At 52.7% G+C, this 22,845-nt stretch overlaps 1 protein-coding gene across 2 annotated transcripts in view; it reads right to left on the bottom strand.

Moving 5' to 3' along the window:
* The window catches only part of LOC126531486 (uncharacterized), a 152,987-nt gene that overhangs the window by 81,966 nt on the left and 48,176 nt on the right, over positions 1–22,845 (bottom strand). The window contains exon 2 of one of the 2 annotated variants that reach the window (XM_055071195.1): positions 6,938–6,987. In XM_055071195.1, the coding sequence (XP_054927170.1) occupies positions 6,938–6,980 (43 nt within the window). In that variant the 5' untranslated portion in view covers positions 6,981–6,987. Of the gene's footprint in view, positions 1–6,937; positions 7,149–22,845 lie in introns of those variants that run through there. The other variant, XM_050179020.2, reaches the window with a different exon arrangement.

Here is a 22,845-nt window from a genome sequence, read left to right as displayed (position 1 = left end):
CTCGCAGGGCCTCGCTCCCTGTTCCGCCCCTCTCTCTCCTCCGATCTCCACCCGAGGCCCATGGAGCGAACGGCGGCGGGCGCCTGCTCCTCTCTCGGTGCCATCCATCACTTCATTTTGGGCCGTCAGCGCCGCTGGCGATCTTGACACTGGCCATAACCTGCCGACCTGATTGGCTCAGGCGGAGGTCCACTTGAGAAGCCGAGCTGGCCGGGGAAACCCCGAGTTAGGGTGACCCCCTTTTCGGTCCTGATGCCAGAATCTGCACCTTAGTGACCTTCTCCTAAACGGCCGTCTGCGTGATCTGAATAGCCAGGAAAATGAAAGCGATAGAAACGGATAAATAGAAAGACGAACGAAATAAGAAAAGCCATGTCAGAGACTTTGCCTTGCTGTTTCGTCGTGCCCCACTGATAAAGGAAGCGTACCCGCGGCTGCAGTAATCTAAAGAACGCGATAACAAGTACTGCAATGCTTATGGCATTAAACGAAACAGGCCATAGTGAACGAGCAGTAAAGCACTGCATGTACGTAGGGAACGCCTGCTTGGGTATATATGAGGTGTTTAGCACTAGGATGTAAGCATTAGGCAAAGCTATTACCACACCAGACGTATTTTCTATCTCCACCCATCTTGTTTTTCGAATATTCGCAAACCAAGCACAAAATTCGTTAACTTCCACGTGACGGCAGTTCTCCGTGCGTTTCGATTCATTTAACGCGCTCACTCAGGCAGAAAGCGTCGGGGGAGGGTCGAGGGGGGTAGTATCGAAAAATGATTGCGGGCAAATGTACTACATAAATTATTCACGAACAGAAAGCGAAGAAAGAAAACAGAAAAGAATGAGCAGTATGGACCGAAAGGCGCTCGACAGCTGTGCCAGGTAAGCAGAGCCTCGCCGCCGTCATACGCGTACACCAACCACACTCGAAAAAAGATAGGAACTGGGGCGGCAGCGCACCACAGAATGCAAGGTCAGCGACCACCAGCCGTCATGCGCGCCCGCTCGCGGCTAGAGGAGCGTAATTAAAGCTCACGCGTGCCGAGGCGTCGTCCCATTACCATCGCAGCCGAAACATCCGGCCAGTGGCGGGAAGCGCGTTTCCCCTGCTCGTTTGCTCGTGCTCGCTCGTCAAGTCGCCACCAACAACGAGTCATCGCGCGGCGTGAAACGGGGGGGGGGGGGGGGGGCGAGCAAGTGCGCGGACAGCATCAGCATCGAGAGCCGCCGCCTTCTATGCAGCAGCGCTGACGACGTCCTGTGGCGACCAATTGACCGAACTCGGGCAGCGAGGGGGAAGAGAGCGGCTGGCTCTCAGCAAGCCGACGACGACAACAATAACAGTCGCACGCCGCCAAACACGAGAGGAAGGCATCAGCATCAGCGCAACTTCCTCTCTTCTCAAGCCCTCCTCCCTTGTCAGGACAGCCGACGACAGAGGCGCCGCGGGAGCGGGCGCGTCATGCGCGCGCTCGACAAAGACCCGCAGCCCCGCGCTCCCCGGCCGGCCCCAGCCCCGGCCGTGGTTGACGCGTAATTGCTGATTTGCCCCTCTTAAGTGCGGAAATTCGTGCCAATGCTGGGCTGCACGGCTGGGAGGCCTTTGTGCATGCGCGCCACCGAGAGCGCGTGTGCGGGTGTTCGAGTGACTCGAGGAAACGCTCGGTGGTGCAGTGCCCGACGTCTCCGCTGACGCTGTTGTGCGAGCTGTGAGCCAAGACCGGAGCGGACCGCGGCATCTCTTCACGCTGTTTTCTGCCGCGTCGCACAACTCGCTGCAGCGCCAGCTCGCGTTTGTCTGTTTACTGTGGGTGCGAGGCGCGCGCACCCACTTGGGTTTGCGGCCCCGACGCGCTGTAGGGAGTTGTCGTCACGTGCGAGCGCTGTCTCTTGCTTTCCGTTGGCCTCCCTATCGTGAATCGTCCCGACTTGCTACAATCGCGGGGCTCGCCTTTTGGGGGTCGAATGAGCGTCAGCCGTTACGGCGTTATTGTCGTGAGAGGGACCCAGTCATTCTTTTGACTGCCTTGTGGATATCTTCTTCTTTCTCTTCGTGTTGTTGTTGTTGTTATTACTACTACTACTACTACTACTACTACTACTACTACTACCATCGATAATGAACATGATCCCCTAACTACTACACACCTTCGCGTACCTGTTACTTGTTGAAGTTCTGACGAACTCGTTAAGTTATAAATGCGTAGCAGCTGCCAGAGAAGCGAGATCATTGAATCTGATGTTGTCGGAAGAAGCTTTCAGCAGGGCCATGCGATCGCGATATCCGCGTAGGCGGCCTCAGTGCTTCTTGGTATCTGCGTCTGTAGGCTGTTGTTTAAGTAAAACATGCCTGCAACTTCTATCAAGGCACGAGCGGATGCACGTCAAGACCTAGTATAATACTCGCAAGCATGGAGTGATTTAACGCCAGAACACCAAATAAGTATCAACTCGAACCATCCAAACTTTGCATCTTTATACAACCTCCGATACCGACTCTCAACATCGCTTTTTGCAGAACCAGTGACATTACAGACATCACAAAGAAGCTTACATCACGAAGCACCCAACCTACGCTTTCTTTGTGTTCTTCAAGTAACGCTGCTGGAAAATACATACGAGCTTGTAATCGGAAACAAGTACGCGGACAAAATGCCTATCGACTTCTCTAAATCGGACAAACACATCCATATGTACGACGGCGTAAGCCACAGATTCCGTGTTGCACAAGCGCGACACGCGAGCAAACGCCCGCACAGTGAAGCTGATCGAGGGTGACCGAGCGCGTCCGACACATGCGAACCTTCGATGCGCGCAGACGAGCCCCGGGGAATTAACGCGGAAATTGGCGCGCAGGGAGCGAGCGCAACAGTGAGAGACAAACAAACGGCGAGGAGCTTCTCCGCAACATCCGCGTGCTGCGAGGGAAAGTCGAAACCAGCGCAAGAAAGACCATCGGAAAGGGCTGGTCGAGAGAGACAGAGAGAAAGAAAGTGAGCGATTCCGCCGCGGAGGGGGAAAGGGAATATGTTTCCCAGAAGAGCACTTGCGTAACAAGCGTCTGCGGGCCGACCGAACGGCCCAATTCATTAGCCGAGGCGCCCCGGCTAGCCAATTAGCGCTTGCTCGCTGGCCCGCTCCTGCAGAGGGAAAATCGAGACACGCAGTGCGCAAGGCAAATGTGGTCGCTGCAGCGGCGGACCGGTTGTTTCCTTCCGAGTTCTTCCTTTACATCGTGACTCTATATATGTAACCTGCAGGACGAGTAGACTCGGACACGGAAAATGCGCGCGCCCGACTGTTACCCCCGCCGCAACGATTGCAATGTTCACGGCAACAGGGACTGAAAGCTTATGAAGGATAAATATAGAATAAGTTAAACACACACACACCCACACGCACAGAGAGAGAGAGAGAGAGAGAGAGAGAGAGAGAAAGAGAGAGAGAGAGAGAAACGCAGATGCCACATGCTTTGACAATCGACGTCATGCGAGGAATTTTGCTGATAGCTGGCTATCCAGCATCGCTTTGGTTTCTGTAAAGCGTTGCCAGATATGGACCAACGAGTTTGCGCAAGACGTGCCATTGTGTGTCTGCGATGCGAGCGTACGTGTGACGATAGCAGCTAGTCGACTGCGACAGTATCACAGCGACGGCATGAGCGCTGGTCTATTGTATTGCGGCGAAGGAACGCTACAACCTGCTACGTTACGACGTGGGCGGATCCCGAAGGTCGTACAATATGCGGGCGCGCCCCCGTTTTCATAAACAGTTGCCCTGCAAAGTGACTCACACGAACGACAGCCGTAATGTTGACAAGTTGTTGCGAGTTCCATTGCTGAGTCTGTGTCGTGCGCGCCAATCGCCTCAAAATGCTTGTTGGCGTTGGCAGGAGCGAAGTATGCATGCGTCTATATGGCATAATGGGCAGATCGCAGGGCTTTCCTGCTGGGCGACTCAGCCGTCGGACACATAGCGCGCCTGGTCTAAGGCAAAAACGCCTTAGCATAAAAAATCAACCCTATAATATAATGAAAAATCAAATCTTGTAAATATATATAATATTACTATAACCGCTATTCCCTATTAGTAATTAGACATGAAACTATGTTTTAAGAAAGCTGTACCAGTGAAAGGGAATAGTGGACAAAATTAACTTTTAGCTGAATATTTACCAAAGAAAAGGATACAAATAAGAGATAAAGGAACTAGAGACGAGAGAACAACGCAGATAAAACCCCCAGTACACGACAGACGCGACCGACGCGCGATTTGTAGTCAAAGTAACCCAAACAAAGGCCCCCACCAAGGCCGTATTGTAAATAAATTCAAACAAAAAGAAAACGCAGACATGGCTGAAATGTGCCATCGGAGCAAGGACGGGAATAAGTTTTAAATAGCACTTCAGATTCCTTCGATGCTTGGTTAGGGGTACGCACCACGAAAGGGGAGACGCGCGAAAAACATGAACAATCAAAAATAGACAGGAGAGCGGGAGCCGCCAGAATACGGTAAAGATTTAAATCCTCCGCGGAGAGCGGCATAAAGAAAGAAATAATAAAAGAAAAGGCAGCAGAATGAGGGAAGGATCGATAACGCGGGGAAGCAAAGAGGTTCCGTGTTCGCCATTTAACACGCGAGAACCGTCAAAGGAGTCGCGCTACAGATTGAATAACTCCTCACCGAGCTACGTCGGTCGTGGGTGGCGCGCGGTGCGGGGAGGTCGTCACACGCACGGCGCGCAGGCGACAGGAAAGCAAGCATGCAGGCGGCGGTTCGCCCGGTCTGTGGTCGCGCCGTTCATTCGTTTTTCTTCTTTCTCGCACTTTCCGGTTTGCCTCTTTTTTAAGCGCTCTCGACACGATAGACTACGAGCTCGCAGTTCGGCCCCGGTATACAGAGCGGAGGGGGAAAGGGGAACGAGCAGGGAACAGAGGATCGAGCGGCAGGCAAGCCTTCTACAAGTGTTCGAACACGCAAGACTGCGGTCGCTATAGCGTGACGTGCGACCGAAGGGGTTAAAGCGGTTGGCCCCGCTATAGAGGCAGGGGTCGAGGGGTCGCGTTGCAGTTCAACACGCGTGTTTATTTTTTTTTTTTTTTTTTGTCACCACCCCTCTCTTCCCCCAGTTCCTTGTTCTCGGTGTTGTGAGTGGTCGGGCTCCTGTGGAGAGTCGCCGCTTGGCCCCTCGCCTTGCGTGTCGAGTGGGTTGAATCGGGCGCACTGAGCTCTTCAGGGCGCCGGGGTGAATACGTAATCGGCTAAAGTGGAGCGGGGTTTGATGAAAGAAAAGCGAGGGGCGACAAGGCGATCGTCTTTTATTTTGCCACCGTTTATAATATAATGGACTGAACCGCTGCGACTTCTGAACAGCGCACCCGCCGCACCGCTAAATGCCGGCCGCTTAAATAGAGAGTGTGTGTAGCCGCGTTAGAAACCACCCCTTCCGATGGCAATCGTTATTCCCACGCTGCACTTTCATTATTTCCTTTTCCTTTCTTTCTTTCTTTTTTTTTTTCTAAACAGTGCGACAGCAGCTGTTAAGAGGTCGTTACAGAGTTTGCTCCGGCTTCCCCCGTCCGTCACTTCACGTCGTGGCGTGTCGTCGTTAGCGTGCTGTTGTCTTCTTTGTAATCGCTGCGCATAATTTGGCGAGTATATTCACCGGTTACCACACATTTTATTCACATGTCCACGTATTGCAACTCGCACAGAAAAATACTTCCGCGAGTTATACAAATTGCACGTACATTTGCGCTCCACTTTAGTTTTACGAGATAATTCGCTCGTGCCCATGACTGAAGTCCTGAAGCTTTTACACGAAATCGGATGTTTGAACAAGTTTTAGAACAAGGAAATACTCTAGTCTGCTTTTACTGCTGATGTTGTAACAAGACTAGTGGTCGGCGCTGCATAGCCAACGTCACCTTTGTGCCAATAAAACCGGTTCCACTTACTTCGCAGGGTTGCACGATTTTGGCGCAAAGTTACAACCGTTGTAGAAGCATCGGGGAAGTAGCTGCTGTACCACTAAATTATTTCAGGGAAGCCGGGGGATTCGCTGAAGTCCGCCGAGTTCTCTTCTGGCAGTGCATAAGGTGTTCCTAGAAAGCTTTGCACACAGCCACGAGGAAAGGTTGCGGTGCGTAGCCCTGGGATGTCATTGCGCTTTAAAAGGACGGCTTTGAGGTGGACAGCGGTTTGGACGCTCATGTTCAGCACAGACACAACCTGTGCTTGCAGAATAAGGGGGTTTCTAACGTCTATTGGCTTTGACAAGAAAGCAAAAAAAAAAAAAAGAAATAGCTGTTGAGCGCACGCCCGCATTTACACGCCCCGCCTAGTTGGTGTGCATCTGCGCCAGCAGTGCTCGATAGCATTGTAAAGAAGGCGAACTCTTATGCTCTGGGATCATTCTTGCGACGGAATCTCCACCACGGCGCCACACAACGAGAACAAGGCTAATCTCCACACTCACGCTTACAGTAGCTTCGTTTCTACTTGCTGTTCTACTTGCATGATTGGATTTCTACAGCGCGAAGCACTTGTATGCGGTGATGTTTCAAGTATTAACACGGCAGTTTATTTATTTATTTTTTGTTTGTTTGTTTGCTTGCTTTCTGCCAGAAATAACAGGCTGCCGCTTCTTCTAAGCGTGGTTTGTTCCAGAAACACTTGGAGGACGCCGTAAGTGGTTTCACGGCAACTCGTACGCCATTTGAGCAAATTGTCTGACGAACTTTCGCCACAACTACCACGAGATTCTGCTTTAGCTGCAGTAAACATAACTGCGATCTCTTTTGAGTGAGCTGCTGAGTCAAGTGCAGAGCACAGGAAAAAAAGAATAGTATATTTCTCAGCAGGCAATGTATGACACAGCTGCGTCTTTTTTTCCCTTTTCTTTCTTTTTTGTTGAGAAAAAAAGGAAGCCGTACTACTTGCGTGAAGCCGGTCAAACATCATCCAGGAACCATTCATGGCTTACCTGCAAGAGCAAGAAAAAAGTTATCGTTAATTAACAACGCACCCTAAATGCACAGAACACTGCTTCGCGACAAATCATTCCACGTCTGCACGTGAGATCACACCTATGCACATTACGGCGACAACACGGCGCGTATCGACGCTTGTTCACGTAATCAGTGCCTCTCATTGTTCTTGCTATCCACAATCGCCAATCGCGTCTTTCTGTCACGCCACCTTTTCCTGAATTGTTACAGCGCTCTGAATTATGCCGACGTGTTATCTGTAGATATCCGCTGACAACCGTGCTCTCCTTTTTGGACAGCGAAACGCAGTGAGAGAACTCCAGAGGGAATGGAAGAGAACGACAAGACGGGAAAAACACTTGGCGGCGCCTTGAGACGAAAGTTTTCACCTCCCTTTCAACGGAGAGCGGCACGGAAAAGCCGCGCGACAAACGCCGCGCTGTCAACGCGAACAGGCCGCGTCGTCGCCGATGCTACCGCCACAACAGCGGCCGGCGTCGGCCTCCCCCGTATGGAAAACAAACGGCTCTCGGTAGCCCCGACACACGAAGAGAGTGAGAGAGTATGAAAGGTGGAGGAAGGGTAGCAGAGAGAGAGAGAGAGGTCCGGAACTTGCGCAGCCGGAGGGGCAAGTGAAAGGGAGGACACGGGCGCCTCATCATTTTCGCAGGTCGCGCAGCGACGGACGACGCGTGTTCGCCCCTGACAGATGCCGTCATAAAGGCACGCCCCCCCTCTGGTCGCAGACCTGGGTGCCGCCGCTTTCTCCTGCCTGCCGTCGCACCCCGGTTGCTGGCCGTCCGCGCACACAAACACACATATAAGCACACCGATATCTCCGCCGACACACGCAGAGTGCATCGGGGCCCGCTTCGGTCCGAGAGCATACCGCATGGACCCGTTCGTTGCGGCCTTCCTTGGTGCTCCGAACACGCTGCCTATGCTCGGGGAAGGTGGGCGCGAAACAGGACCGGCATCGGAACTCAGTAGTAGCGTTCGATAAAGCAATGCGAGCGGCGAAAACGCACACTGAAGCAGCCATGCGTAAAGGGAGCAAGGAAACAGTAGCCGGAGGTGGACTTGCGAGTAGCGCAGCCAATTTGGAGAGCTGCAGCAAATACCCGTGAGCGTGCTGTCAGTTCGATCAAGAGGGTACACAGATAATGCGCTGCACACGACAGCCTATTAGGATGCACGAAACAAATGACGACGAGAGGAAAAAGTGAAATGCACCACATCCTGGTTCCTATGCCCCTCCAACCCTACTCACAAATTCAAAGCGCGCATATAAGGTAAGAAAGATGGAGTTGGCTCATTAAAGGTCTGATGAGGGGGCTGGCTGGAGGAAGGTGGAGAGGGTGTCCAACTAGACCTGTTCTGTGCGCCGCAGGGAGACAATCTCGCAACACTTTCGGTATAGTCAGAACATCCCGGGTTATTCAAAACTACAGGAGTTATCGGCCCTAAATCACGTAAGATTGATTAACTCGCAGGTGCGAAGGTTTGGAGAACCCCACCAGCTGCATTTCTCTGCCACGACTCAGGTAGACTGGCGGACGCGGTTGCCCTGGATATATGGGGCGCAGACAGTAATTGTGACCTCGCATCTTTCCTAGCCAGCCAGTTCCCTAAACTTACCGCTATCATCTACAACGACTGGTCTCGCGTTCCTTCGCAAAGTCTTCTGCCGTCAATAAAATACATGCACAACATTTAACTTCAGTAAGATATTGATGAGGGCTAGTTGGTTCATACTTAGAACTGAGGTGAAACAGCGCGAAAAAGACGAGGTGACTGGCAAGTAGTTATGGCGATGAGGTTGACACATACGTATGCTGGCTCTTGCAAGGCCGGTGATGAGAGGAAGGAGCTCATTGTAGAAGAAATTTGCATTAGTAAGATCTTGATGAGGGCTAGTTGATTCATGCTTAGAACTGAGGTGAAACAGCGCGAAAAAGACGAGCACATAAGGAAACAAATACCACAGACAAGCGCTCGTCTTTTTCGCGCTGTTTCACTTCAGTTCTAAACATTTAACCCCCGCGTTCAGAAAAGGTGGCAGCCATTGTCTCCACGGCGCCGCGTGCAGACCCCACCGTCGTTTCACGCGAAGCGCGCTCCTATGGCAGCTACACCGCGTGCTCGCGGCACCAGTCCTGTCGTGACCCCGCCTGATCCTCAGTGGTCCCCGTTCGGTCTTCGTCGATCGATGGTGCCAAGTCGGCCGGCGCCGGATGGAGCTCCTGGAGCAGACCCTTAATCTTCATTTTTCCCCAATCGTCACGGCTTGCCTGCCATCGTTTCCACGAGCAGGCAGGCTGGCCGCTCGGCGCTCAGCGCAGCTCCTCGCTTTGCATAGAGAACCCCAGCCGCCACTCTCCGGACGGGAAAACAATGAGCGAGCCGCTGGCGATACTCGGCTCAGCGCACGAGCACGCACGCCTCCGTCTTTTCTTCAGCTTTCGAATAATATGCCGATTTGCTCGACATATCTTACATAATTGCTTCCCCTTTAGCAGGACTCGGTTTCTTCCTGTTCAGTAGTTATGTATATACACGTGGCGCACCTGGCTGACATAATTTCTCCTTTAAGTGTGCTACGACATTGTCTTGCTCTTTCTTTATGTATTCCTTTGTTAGCCTTTTTTTAGATATATGTACAACTTTCTTTAGGCAACTGGCTGTTTATGGACACAATAAATAAATAAATAAAAAATAAATAAATAAATAAATAAATAAATAAATAAATAAATAAATAAATATTTGATGACTCCCGAAAACGTATTGTAGGGCTAGTCGGTTACCGTTTGTCATGGCTTGCAAACAGCACCACAGAACACGAAGGAGAAGCAAGGAGACATCAAGGCAATTTCGAGGCATTTGATGGCAAAATGCCCTAGCCGTTTCTGAGCCACGTCCACGATCGCGTGCAAACTTGCGCAGATGAAAGGCACGAAGAACCATTATCGCTTGCGGAAAAGACTGCGATGTATCTGAGAAGCACGCAGATGAACGCGAAAAAGGAAAGCTTCCTGATCAGTATACGGCACGAGCTAATTTCGATAATTTAGCCTATACCGGACTAAAATCTAACAAGTAACTGTTGGAAGTATAGCTAGGAATATATAAGCACGTCGACAATCGCACTTCACGTGCAAAGCACGCCAAGGCCTCCGAACTATCTTTCCCTTCCAGCACCCTAACACCAGCGTTTTATTTGGAGGCTCGCTTCATTCGCGATTGAATTAGAATTGAAAGATGCTCAAACTACGATCCAGGGTCAAATTTTGTAATGAATACGCCAAACTGGCGTTGTCTAGCCTTCCCCAAAAGTTATCGTCTTTGCCACCATAACAAAGCGGCCGCAGCGGTTACATTTGCTATTTGCTTCTCAATTGCCCTTATATTAGCAACAAAAGGTGCTCAGACTCTCGGAGTAGCAGTTCGTACAGAGAAACCGGAATTGTTGTCTGCTCCATTGAACCTAACGGCACCATACCAAAGCAGACGCAGTAGATTTTGCGTTGCGACGAGCAGCATGCATTACGGCTTCTCGCACAGCGCTGTGACATCGTAGCAGCGGTTTGCTAAAGGAGACACGCTGGCAGGGACAGGGGACCCTCGTGGGCTTGGCTTTCAGCCGAGAATGATGCGAGACGCGGATCCCGCCGTTTGGAATCCCGCCGAATATATATGCAGCGTTCACCGGGGGAAGCAGGAGAATTCGCGAAGCACCGCGACAGCCGGTAGAAGGAGCGAGGGGAGACAGCGAGATCTGCTGGCTGAGCTCGACGCACGGGGACTGAGCGGAGAAGAGCGGGAAAGGACTTGAGGGGAGGACAGCCAGACGGGCACTACCAGGACCAGCGGGCGCGTGCGGGCGCTTCAGGCACGTGCTATTTTTAAAGGTTCACGAGGAATTCCCCCCCCCCCTCCCACCCCAACCCCCATGCCTCTGGCTGGCGCTGGTGCATATGCGAACAGCAGGAGCAGCTATGCCCGGGGCCTAATGAAGGAAAGCGTGCCGCTGCTGCCTGTTTGCCTGGCGAGAGAGTGGGAAACACGCGCCGCCGCCACCAACAGGGAGTCGAGAAATGGTGAGGTTCGTTGAGCGTATGTCCAGAGCCGACCATTGTGTCTTGTGCAGCACAATCCGCGAAACTTAGCCAAAATAGCCTAAGCCGACAATACCACGCCTGTCTATACATTTGTATATATAACTTGCGTATGTCTGCGTATGTCGCTCGAGGGTAGTTCGTGAGCCTTACTCAAGGGCACATTCCTTCGAGAGTGAACGCGAGACCCAGGGGAATAGTGAAATCATAAAGTAGATCACATGACAACAAAAGCTCATATACAAAACAAACGGCACTAACAAAAATTAATAATGACCTGGATAACTGCTACCTGAATGTAGGCGATAAGCATTGATTTCTCCTTCTTTCTCTAACAAGCAACAAATGACTATAGAGCAGCAATGAAGCGAAGGCCCCTTAATGAGCCAATAGAACCTAACCGTCATTAACACGGAAAGCGCCACTTCCAAAGCTTACGCCACGGTCTAGTGCATGTCTGCAGCAAGCTAGCCCGACACACAGATACTGCCACAACGCGATAAAACTGGAAACGAGATCATGGCGCGATAAAGACCAGTCATTATCATTCAGTCAGAGCATCATTGAAGAGTGAATGTGCCAACTCTGTTTTCACCCGAAGGGCGATGAGTTTCTCATTGTTGCTCGTTTCGTTGTTTTCCACTGTCTTCGACCGCAGCTGTAAGACACAACAATATATGAGCGCGAAATTGCCGCGAAATCAACTTACACGATCAGCGCAAACACGTATGTCGCGCGCCTCCACACGGCGGGACGGATGAAGATAGAGGCATGCAAAGGCTTTCTCGTTTCCTCTGCCAACTCGGCAACCGTTGGCGGAGCGAGCGCTGAGAGAACCGACACAATGTGTATAAATACTGGCAGCCCGCGCTGCCAAGACTGGCGCCGAGTCAGCCCAGCGACAGTCGCCAGCCAGCAGAGAGAGCGTAGGTCCCGCCCAGATTTTCCATGCCGAAGTTGGACTGCCTCCCGCGCGTAAATCCGTCACGCTGGCCCCGCGGACCGGCCGTTACTTGCGCACCCGCCAGCGGGTAAACAACAACAGCCTCGACAAGCCATCGTCGCAAGGGACACGCCTCACTTGTCTGTTTCCATTTCTGAGCGCCTATGCCCGAAGCGCACTGCGGCGAGGCCCTCCACGGTTGCGGAAGGCAACTCATGCAAGTGCGACCAAACCACCACGGCCATTTGGCGCCGTAACGTGCACGGACGGCCTGTCTCGACTCAAGCGCTGGCGTCAGACAACGCTTGGGAACGTTCGGAAGGAAACACAAGGAGTCCAAAGAGGTGCATACGACGTCTTTCTCTCCTTGTTATTCACGGTCAGGATAGTACGCGGTCCTGCGCAAGGAGGCTCAATTTTAGACAGCTGGCTCACCGAAGCTACACGTAGATTGTTTTCGCGTGACGTCACGGACGCAGCTTGTCGCCGTGATAGTTCCGTGCGACGACATCGATGCACCATATTATCACGCGCACCTAGTGTTGCTTTTTTGACGGTGACAGTTTTTCACCGGATTATCACTTATTGATACGTGGCTCGGTGCATGTCATATTGCCGCGCTTCTTGTTTACGCAGCTTCTCCACATGCTAGCACCCCAAGATGGCGGATACAAGTGCGTCAACGCAAGCCATCTAAACTGCGGCCCAGCGAAGGCAGGAGCTAGCGAGGACCGCCAGAGACGATACATCATGAATTATAGATTACGTGACTGATATTGTACTCATTATATGACAAGGATTATGAAAAAAAAGGAGACTTTCACTAAAAAGTATCAAAGGGAAGCTCTTTAAGACAGGGCACAATCGTTTCGTCGTTTGGATTACGTACTTAACGCGTAAACGTTCATAGAGAGAATAAAGAATGGTAGTTCAATATCCGGCACGTCATAACCACCGGCGTCTGCCGAACAAATAGCCGACTAAAATCGAGCTAATATGCCGCTTGGAAAGCGAACAAGACGGCCAGAGTTCGTTCCCGCCGCAAGCACTCCCCTCGCGAGAGCCACAAAGAGATACAAAGAAGGACAGTTATTCAGTGACAGGAATACAGCACTGCTTCAGTTGGAGAGCAACGAATTTAAGGGCGCAGTTCCGAGCGGAATAAGTCATAATCATGACGGCAGTTTCCGGTGAGTGCCCGAATGCGGTCTCGAGCAGCCAAGAAGAGGCACTGATCGTATAACACGTGCCGCGAAATAAAAGGGATAAATGCATCGTCGCGCAAAACGGGACAAAAAGAACGAAGAGGCGATGAGGGTGCACACAGCTCACAGCGATATCAGCGCGATGGGGCTCGCAGGCGAGGTGGCGGCGTGAGAGAAATGGAGGAGAACACGAGCTGGTAAATTCATCGCGAAAAGAGCGCCGCCGCCGCCGCTACCAGTGCGCGGGCAAGGGACCGGCATCCGCCGGGGTTGTTAACGCCGCGCTTCCCGCCGTCGCCGCACTCCTCCTCTCTTCGGCGCGAGCGGCAGCAGAGGCATCGCTCCCACCACGCGCACGCCTCGAGAGAGAGCTGCTGTGTACGGCGGCGGTAATCACGTAATAGAGCCGCGCTTGTTTCTAGACTCGCGACAGAAATGAAAACAGGCCCGCAGGAAACAAGGGGGGGCAGGGCGGACAAATACGATCCCCGGTTAACAGCGAGGAGGGGGGGCGGGCGCGAGGCGCCAGTTGCGAAGCACGCCGCCGCTCTCCATACACGCAGCGGCGGCGCGTGAGCGCTCAATTCGCAGGCAGCAAGCGGCCTTTCATGTTCCGATATCGGGCAACACAAATTGCGACGCTCCGCCGCCATAAATATTAATGGACGTCGCAAGCACGAGGCTTTGCAGGCAGCAGGCGGCGGGCATTAGGGAAGACGAGGCGCGATTCGGTGGCCGACGCATGTCCGCCGGTCCAAAGCGGCGGCGCGCGGACATGAATACATGCGCAGCGCGAACCAGGTGAGGCGCCTCCTGCTTAACATTCGGCGCGGGGCAGAAAGGGGGCATGATGGAATTAGAACGGCACCAACCGGGCACGGGCGCGCTCACGTTCGACACGCCGCCGACACTGAGGGGGAGAGAGAACACACGAGAGGGGCGACAGCTGCGACGTGTAGCGCCAGCTACTCTGATAGGTGGTGGTACGGGAGAGCCGTTCGTGATCGTACGGGAGCTGCAACGTGCAGCGCGGTGAGCGATTGGTATTTCTGGCGGCGCCGTTTTCTCTCCTCTTTTCGTGAATACTCTCGGCAGACGGGTCTCGTTTCCCTTTTCTCCACGGTGGCGGTCAGCTGTAATTGAGTTCCGACGCGACTGAAGAGTGTCGCCGTACGTGCGCGCCGAAACGGGACAACCGCATTCGGAAACGTTTAGCGCCGCCCGGAGCGCTGCAAACCGGCGATTGCAATTTGTCATAATTAGGAGCGAAAAGGGTCCCCTCGTACACGCGCCCTGGCCCAGACCGTGCCCTTCAACTGATGAGCCGAATGCTTGATCCATACTCTCTAATTAGAGGGCCGAAAATGAAGTCTTTCTGAACAGGTGAGAGGGAAAGTCGCCGTGCGAAACGTGCAGTGGAGAGACTTGCACGTACTGCAGAGCAAAAGCCTCACAGAACACACGAGATTACGTGACCCTTTGGCGCTAGAGACGTCATGCGCTCGTAATGAGCGCACTGCAGGTTGAAAACGCTCATCATAATGTCGCTGAGGGCAGCCCGCTATAAGGATCATAATTCAAAGCCTGAATCCGTATTTGCAAGGCAGTTCGTACGATGCTGCAGTCAGCGCGAACAAGTACCGGCGAATCGTACCAGCGAGCATGTTAGAGAAAGGCAACGAGAGGCAGCTCTTTCAAACTAAAATGTTTGCAAAATCAGTCCACGGTCACCGGCTACAAGAACTCGTTACTGCGCCGCATTAATGTCCTATCGGTAAAGAAAAAAAAAACTTTAAAAGAATAAAACAGCACTCTCTAATATATGTAACGGGTCCGTTTTGACATGTGTAAATTGCAGCTAACATCGAAGGACTTCGTTTGGGAAGAACTGAAACGAGAGAACTTGCTGTACGCATGACGCAATGTCGTTGCGTACACGGGCGCACGCATCAATTACCGGCCGATGCATCGTGTAATAAGCTATTCAGCGCGTAGTAAGCCTATGGTGAATGAAAAGGGCGTAGCCGCGGCGCGAGCGCACAGGGGTCGCTACTGAATACACGTACGCACATGTGGAGGCCTCCACCTATGTACGGGCAATTCTGCGTGCGAGTGTTAGGAACACGAAAACCGTTTCGTGGACCTTCAACGCCGTGTGGAAAAGCAACGATGACTAAATTTTACTATCCTAAGCAACTCCATTGAGCTATCTGAACAAGCATGCCAATACTGTACACGCACCTATGTATTATTAGCTTCACGGCGAGTATGACAACTCTTAGTACAAATTTTGTCAAGGTTCGCTTTTTCCAAGGCAGCGTCCCTACCTCAAGGTCTGCGTTCTGAGAGAAAAAAAAAATAAGCATGACAGTATTGCACCTTTTGATTGATTTAGCCGCCACATACACGTGACAAAGCTTGCTCGTTCTGTTTCATTAGCTATATACACGATGTATTCGGAAATGTGCAAGCATTCGTTTCAATTTCGGTGAGCGCCGAAACGAACACTGCGCAGAAGGTCTAAAAAATGCATACAGCTCGCTCACGCGCGCTGCGGCAACATTCATCGAAGACTGCGAAAACAACCCTCTCCTAAGGAAGTTGGCGATGGCGACAGAAAATCCGAACAGGCGGCAGGTCCGAGAACGCAACTTGTTCTCCAAGTATGTAGGTGCGTTCTCAAACATTGAAGCGTGCGATCAACCATCGCCTGCAGGTCGGCCGCCGGAAGCCCACACATCACGTCACTCATCCTGCCACGTGCCAATTCTCGTATATGCAAAAAAAAAAAAAACGAGAAAACCAAGATATTACCGAAAGAAGGGCGTTACGCGGAGATACCGGCTTGAGTTATTCATAGAGTGCATGATCGAGCGGAGTCGCTGCCACCACATGCAAGTATGCATCCGAACTCGTTGCACACGGAGTCTCGTATAGATGGGTCGCCGTGCTTCACGCAATCTGTTGCCCCGCGCTCGGTCCGTCCGGCGGGAAAGAAACACCGCGCACCGAAGCCGCGCTCGTATATCTCGCGGTCTCCGAAGCGCGCGCGCACTTGGCCCCGTGTTTGTGCACGCGTGTACAGCAGGCACACGCGCCCGCATGCAAACAGCGCGGCGGCGGACGCGCACGTAAATAACGGCCCTTGGATGAATAAAAAACGAGCGCTTTAGGACGGCGTAATCCGGCTGCTTTATCACCGGCAGCCGAGCGCAGGATGGAAACAGAGAGAGAAACAAAAAGAAAGACAGCTAGCGGCATGTGCCCCTCCCCCCCCCCCCTCCCATCCCCGCATATATAGGCGTCCCCGGAATCAAAGGGAGAGACCGCCGTAAAAAGGAGAAGGCGGCGAGGGACCAAGACGACGCGCTCCTTTGGGCACGCGTTGCTCTGGGGAGTGGAGACCTCCATAAAAAAAAGGAGCGAAAAGAATGCAACACGAACACATCGGTCTGCACGCGAGCGCGCTGTGCCTCTGCGCAGGAGCTTTCCCAGCGAGTGGCAAAGGTGAATACATACAAACGGACGAAAAATACCAAAAAGAGAAGAAAATAAGGACGCGCATATGCATAACACGCACAAGTAGGCAAACGACCGTGGATGCTACCGCTGCCCAGGGGCCGCTAGGGGAATGACGACGGTATACGGGAGTGCAACAAACAACCCGGCGCCGATATAAACGAAGCGAAAAAGGGAGAAGCTTGACAACAAGCAAGAAGCAAGCGGAGCTGGGCAGAAAAAAGGGTGGGTTGGGGGGAAGAAGGAAAGTACAGGCTCGCAGCAGCGCAGCTTCAGCAGCAGGCTTTGACGGTCGCGTGGCACACGCGCATACGGAGGGTCCGCGCAGCGTTAGACGCATATTCGAAGCATCTTCTCTCGCATATGTGAGTGAGTCCTCGCAACGAGCGGGAGATATCTCCCGATTAAAGTGATGGGGGTGGGTCAGAAGGGAAAAAATAAAGAAAGAGAGAAAAGAAAACTAGGAGACGAAGAAGAACCGGAGACCAAGCCTCGGAGAGCGACGAGGAAGTGTTCAGAAAACTGGAGATATATACGCTTCATGCGCAATAGCACTGCGGGTGCTACTCAGCCGGCCGGGATGCATGCATACTGCCGGCAGCACGCGCTGAGCGTTTGCTTTACGGCAGCGCAGTCCTGTCGGGCGGGAAAGCCCCTCGCCAAGAGCAATTTTTTTCCTTAAGCGAGAAAAGTACATTTAAAAAAGCGAAAAAAGAACACACAGTACTAAGACGTAATCAAAAAAGGGAGGACAGCGGGACTCCAAGAGTTGTTACCTCACTCGGCGCTTCGCGGCTACACGAACACGGCCCCGGCCGATGATAGCGACTACGCGACCTTCGGGGGAGCTTGCCCGCACGGACTACCGGCGGCTTCCCTTTCGGGCCTTGCACTTTAAGGAGCACGGGGAGTGAAACAGGGTCGGCACCCGCGACCAGGCGGAGAGCTGCGCCACTAGCGCTATTTACTGCTCGCCGTGTCATCCGCGAGCCATGCGAGCCATCAATTTTTCACCAATTTGCGTCGCCCTGCCCGCCAGAGCGGCGCACCGTGTCAACCCCCCCCCTCTCCCCGCAATTCGCCCTTTCCTCCGGTATACTACGGGTTCCTCACCCCGCGCATTACTCTTGCGTCTCGAAACTCCCACCGTCTTCTTTTTGTCGTCGTTGCTTTCTATCCCCGCTTTTATTTCGTCCCGCCGCATCCTCACAAGCGGGATGCATGAGACGGCAGCTCTCTGCTCGCCATCCACCTTACTCCACAACGTCCCCCGGTCTCCGTGCCTGCTGCTGTTGGAAACTTCGCAGTATCCGCGGGAAAACTGTCGCCCCATCCATCCCCTACAGTCACGACCAACCACGGCAATACAGAGCAGCGAAACCAAAGAATGGGCTGAAAAGCCTGCCGAGGGACAGTGAGCGAAACAAATGACGAAATAATGATAAATAAACACAAGGCTGCAAAGCATAGCGATACACATACACCTCCCTCTTCTCCTTATCTCCCACCCCCTTACGTGCGCAGCAGGTGCGTTGTGCAAGGAACCACGCCGCAGCCATTTGGTAAACAAAAGAAAACCCAAATGAAATGCCGTAAGCGCGTCTGCTAAGGAGCAGACGAGAATTTGCAGGTCAAGAGCGGCACCCACTTACTCTTGTGGCTTCCATGTTTGCTGACGCCGAGTGGAAGCGAAGAATTGAGTTATCACGCCGCTAATTTCGTGCAGTGGGTGCACAAAGAGGCATGGCAGCGGTGCGCTTACACTTCCAGTTTATGGTGCGAACATTGCGGTACGACCGTGCTGAATGTTCTTGCGTTCTGCTATCAGGTTCAAGGAGGCTTTCTGCCGCACTGAATGCCCGCAGTCCAAATGACTGGGATAGTGCCTGTTCTGGACGAGTCAATGTAGTAGTTAGGTTCATGAAAAACTTGGTCGTTCGTTGCCGGAGTGGCGACTGAGGGAGGATGCGAAAAAGAAGACAGCTGGTACTGCGATACTCATCTTGTGTACGACCAGCACCGTGAGTGCCTAGTTTTGTGAGAGAGGTGAAAATAGTGGTCATTGACCGCGCAGCTACCCTTAACAATGCAGTTTCTTGCAAAAAATGTGTGGGACCCGTCCTTTACGCAAAAAGGTGAATTTAGCGAAATACAAATCGCACTTGGTCACAACACGCGGAAAACGAGAAACATCGAGAGAAATCGTTCTCGAGAGCCGGACCAGAGCCATCCGAGCAAGACGACCACTACTCCACAGAGACGAGGAGGGCGGGAGCGGAGAGAGCCGGGCGGCTGACACGCGTTCAACGGCGCGTTCTATTCGCATCGCGCATGCAAAAGGGGGCGCCAGCAGCAGCAGCATCAGCCATCAGCGCCATTGTCGTGTTCGCTCCAGAGACACGGGCGGCCGCTGGGAGACACGCTCGCCGTGAGTCATGGAATGACCGGCCACTGTTGAGGCTCTCTCCCTCCTCCTCTATCGCGCAAGCCGACAGGGAGAGAGTGACGGCAACGGCCCACCGTGTCGCCGCTGCTCCCCGTTCTGCGCTCTCGAATGCCCGTCCGGGGTCTGGCTATAGACACGCAAGCACGCGGACGCCTACAGGGGCAGCGCAATGCGGGCCACGCGCGATGGACAGCGGTGTAGTTCGCTCGGGGAACCGGCAGAGGAGAAAGGGACGCCAACTTGGGGGGCCGGAATGAATGGAGGCGTGGGAGTGAGGTGTCCAGACGCTGTTAATCAAGCCGGGTGCGCCGAAACGAACGAGGCGCGCGGTCCGGAGCAGGCTCCGCCGCGCTTTCAGACAGCCTCGCCTGACGCTGCAGCCAATTCCTTCACTCCTTCCACTTCTCTCTGCCAAATGGGAAACAATTCACTCGCTCCCTTTTCGTTCCCAAAGGGCGCGTGCCATGTTGTTTCCCAGGAGAAAGAAAATATAAGCAAAGAAATACAACGATAGATAAGAAGTTCGGTCGCCTGACCTCGGCATAGATCGCATTAGGATAAGGAAAAATGGAGGAACGCCAGGAGGACGCAGTTACTATCATGTGTCCTCATGCTCCATACCTATAAGAAAGGTTTGCTTTGAGCAAGCATATGATATTATTTACATACTCTAAATACGAAGTGTCCTTAAACGTAAAATCCACCCAAGTGCAGTGCTTCATGTGGGTGCAGCATTTTACGCAATGAGGACGGTGAAACAACCTTCTCGATTCTGTTTTCTACGCTTCGCGCACAAAAGTGAAAAACGCCCCTGCGCTCCATGGAAGAAACTCGTTCGTAAAATAACGAAGAAAGAAACCCTTGAGCGAGAGCCATCGCGTTCCACCCTCTTTATCCTCTGTCGGACAAAAGGGACAGGCTCACTTTAGTGCCACCAACTTGACTGGCCGTTAAGTGGCGACCGTGCTCTGGCCTACGACTATCGCCTTTCCGTATCTTTCTTTCTTCAGCCATTTCTTTTTCTCTGTCGCAGGGCTTGCACATTTAAGTACCATCTTCCGCAACAGCAAGGCGAAACAAAAAAATATTAAACGCGCGAATGTAAGCAACAAGAACTAAGATCGGAACCCGTCAAAGGAAGAACACGGGCCTCGCACTTTTCAACAATGGGAATCCTCGGCCCTCTCCGCAGCCTCTTCATCAGGTCCTTCCTGGCGGGAGAGGAAGACGCCCGCCAGCGGCGGCCGCGATGACGTCGGGAACACTGGGCGGGAAAGGAGGACGCGCCGGAGGGAGGTGGCGGAAGTCTCCCTTCTTGCCGCCTCTCCCGTTTTCTTTACGATCGCTCCGAGAGACCGCAATGGAGCAGTGGCCCGCTAAACGGCCGCGAGGATCTTCCGCTTTTACGAGCCACTGCGCGGTGGCCGCATGGCCAGCGCGTGCAAGTGTGGCACTACGAACAGAGACGGTCTTCCGCTCGAGGCGTCGCCGACGAGCGAACACGGGGCGAGCTATCAAGAAGGACGCGGACCACGCCGCGTACACGCGATCGGCTTGTTGTGCAGGCCCTCTTTGACACATTGTCAAACCGTTCGCTGGTTGCGAGAAAATCGCGCCCAGTTATCGTATGGCGCGGAAAGGAGCGAGCAGGAGGCATTTCCGGAAGGAGCTGTACCGCGCGAGAGGAGACATCGGCAAATAAACGAGCAACGCAGGTTGCAGCATGACAAAACCAACCTGAGTGACAAAGAGAGTTAAATGCGTAAACTATCTATTCATACAAGCAGCTCTTTATTAGCCACCAGACAGCTTCTTTTGGTAGTTTTAGCCACTAAACGGCTGTTACACATAAATTGATGCATTAATTATGGGGTTTTACGTGCCAAAACCACTTTCTGATTATGAACATAAATTGATGCAAACTAACAAGAAAGAACTCCAGTGCACATCTGCTTCTTATACGCGCCATACCGTTTGCAAGGTCCACATTATCAGCCGTGGCTACACGGAGAATTACACTTATGTAACGTAAGGCCGTGTGTGAAGTCGGTGCAGCGAAGTTAAAATGTCGACACAGTGCTCGACAGTCAGAGCAAGCAACCAAAGTATATTGCACGACGACTACAGTCTAAAAAAAGAAAGCATGAACAGCAAGCTCGGCTCTACGGATGATAAGGAATGAATAAAATCGAGGGAAAACATGGTTCTTACAACATACGTCAGATGTGTAAGCCTGTTGGAGAACGTCCTGCAGCGCGAAAAGAGAAATGACAACTTTGACAAGAAGACGACACATCCTTCGCATTTTCGACACGTTCGCCATTAACACCAACCAAATACACCATAGACAAAGAGCAAGCTGTACTGTAAGCTTATGTTGTTGATGAACAAATGTACTTTGGGTCATAACCTGTCACGTCTTGCACAGTGGCTGCAATTAAGAAAGCAATATAAGCTAAGAGGGTCAACGTTCGAAAAATTGGAGCGCGAATGACGGAGTTCGGATGTTACGGCGCAGCTAGAAGGCCATCAAGAAAAGAATTCCAGAGAGAAAAAAATATAAGAAAGCGAACAAGACAACTGAGGCGCACGGCAGCAAGGCGCCATAAGACAAGCTATATACAAAAAAAGATTTCAATATACCATTCGCAAGCGGTAATAAAAGTATACACTCGAGCCCATAGCCCTGCAGAGCGAGGGGAGAAGCTGCCACGTCGCTTCGTAGTAAAGAGCAAAAGCGAAGGGAAATACGGCCACTAAAGAGAGCGCGTCGCGCACACGCCTCTTTCCTCTCGGCGGCTTCCTTTTTCTTCGCGTTACTTAATATTTCAGACTGCCCTCCTCCCTGCCACTCAGGTCTGTACAAACGTTGACGTGGACAAGCCTAATCATTGTTGCCAGATGATGAGTCACGCGTCCAGTCGGTCGCAGCGGCCGCCGTTTCCACCTCCTCCTCCCTCTCACCGGCACCTCCCTCTTTCACGCACTGCTCCCGCGCAGCCAGCGTTCGCTGCGGGAGAGGGGATTTTAACGGTCCGTTATTTTGGAAGCGCGGGAGCGTGCGACTCGCGAGAAAGAGGGGGAGGGAGGGGGGTCCACCGAGGGAAGGTCAGCGACAGGGATTCCTGTTTCCCTGTTCTTCTTACTTTACTTTTTCCTTCTCACCACCTCCCCTCCGCCCAGCTAACAAGGTCTCGCACGCTAATGCTGCTATTCCTGGGCGACGCTGTAGCGCTCACGTCCGAAGAGCACGGACGGAGCTAGCCTCGGTATACCGAAGCTCTTCATTTCCCTTTCTCAGTTCCCCTCTCCCTCTCTCTGGAAACCTAAGCGCTGAACGGCATTCGAAACAGCTGCCTCTTTCGAGCGGCCTCTCCGCAGGCTCCTGTTCTCTGGCGTTCGATTCAAAAAACAGTGTCTCTTTCCATCCCCGGGCCTTGCATCGGCACCGTCGCGCGGCTGCCAAGCCTGTCCTCTTCATTTTCACCCAAGCAGCGCCACACTCAGCAAGCGCCACAGGGAGTTCTCCTAGCGCAAAATGTGATGGCCTGACAGAGGCACTGCATCACTGATGTCGTTGGGCTGCCGCGCCTGTAGTGCGACGGGAACGCGCCCTGATGGACGTT

This window comes from Dermacentor andersoni, chromosome 5 (assembly GCF_023375885.2).
Source record: "Dermacentor andersoni chromosome 5, qqDerAnde1_hic_scaffold, whole genome shotgun sequence".
NCBI classification, from domain to species: domain Eukaryota; kingdom Metazoa; phylum Arthropoda; class Arachnida; order Ixodida; family Ixodidae; genus Dermacentor; species Dermacentor andersoni.
Note: the sequence above shows the minus strand (reverse complement) of the source record. Positions and strands in the feature narration are given on the sequence as shown.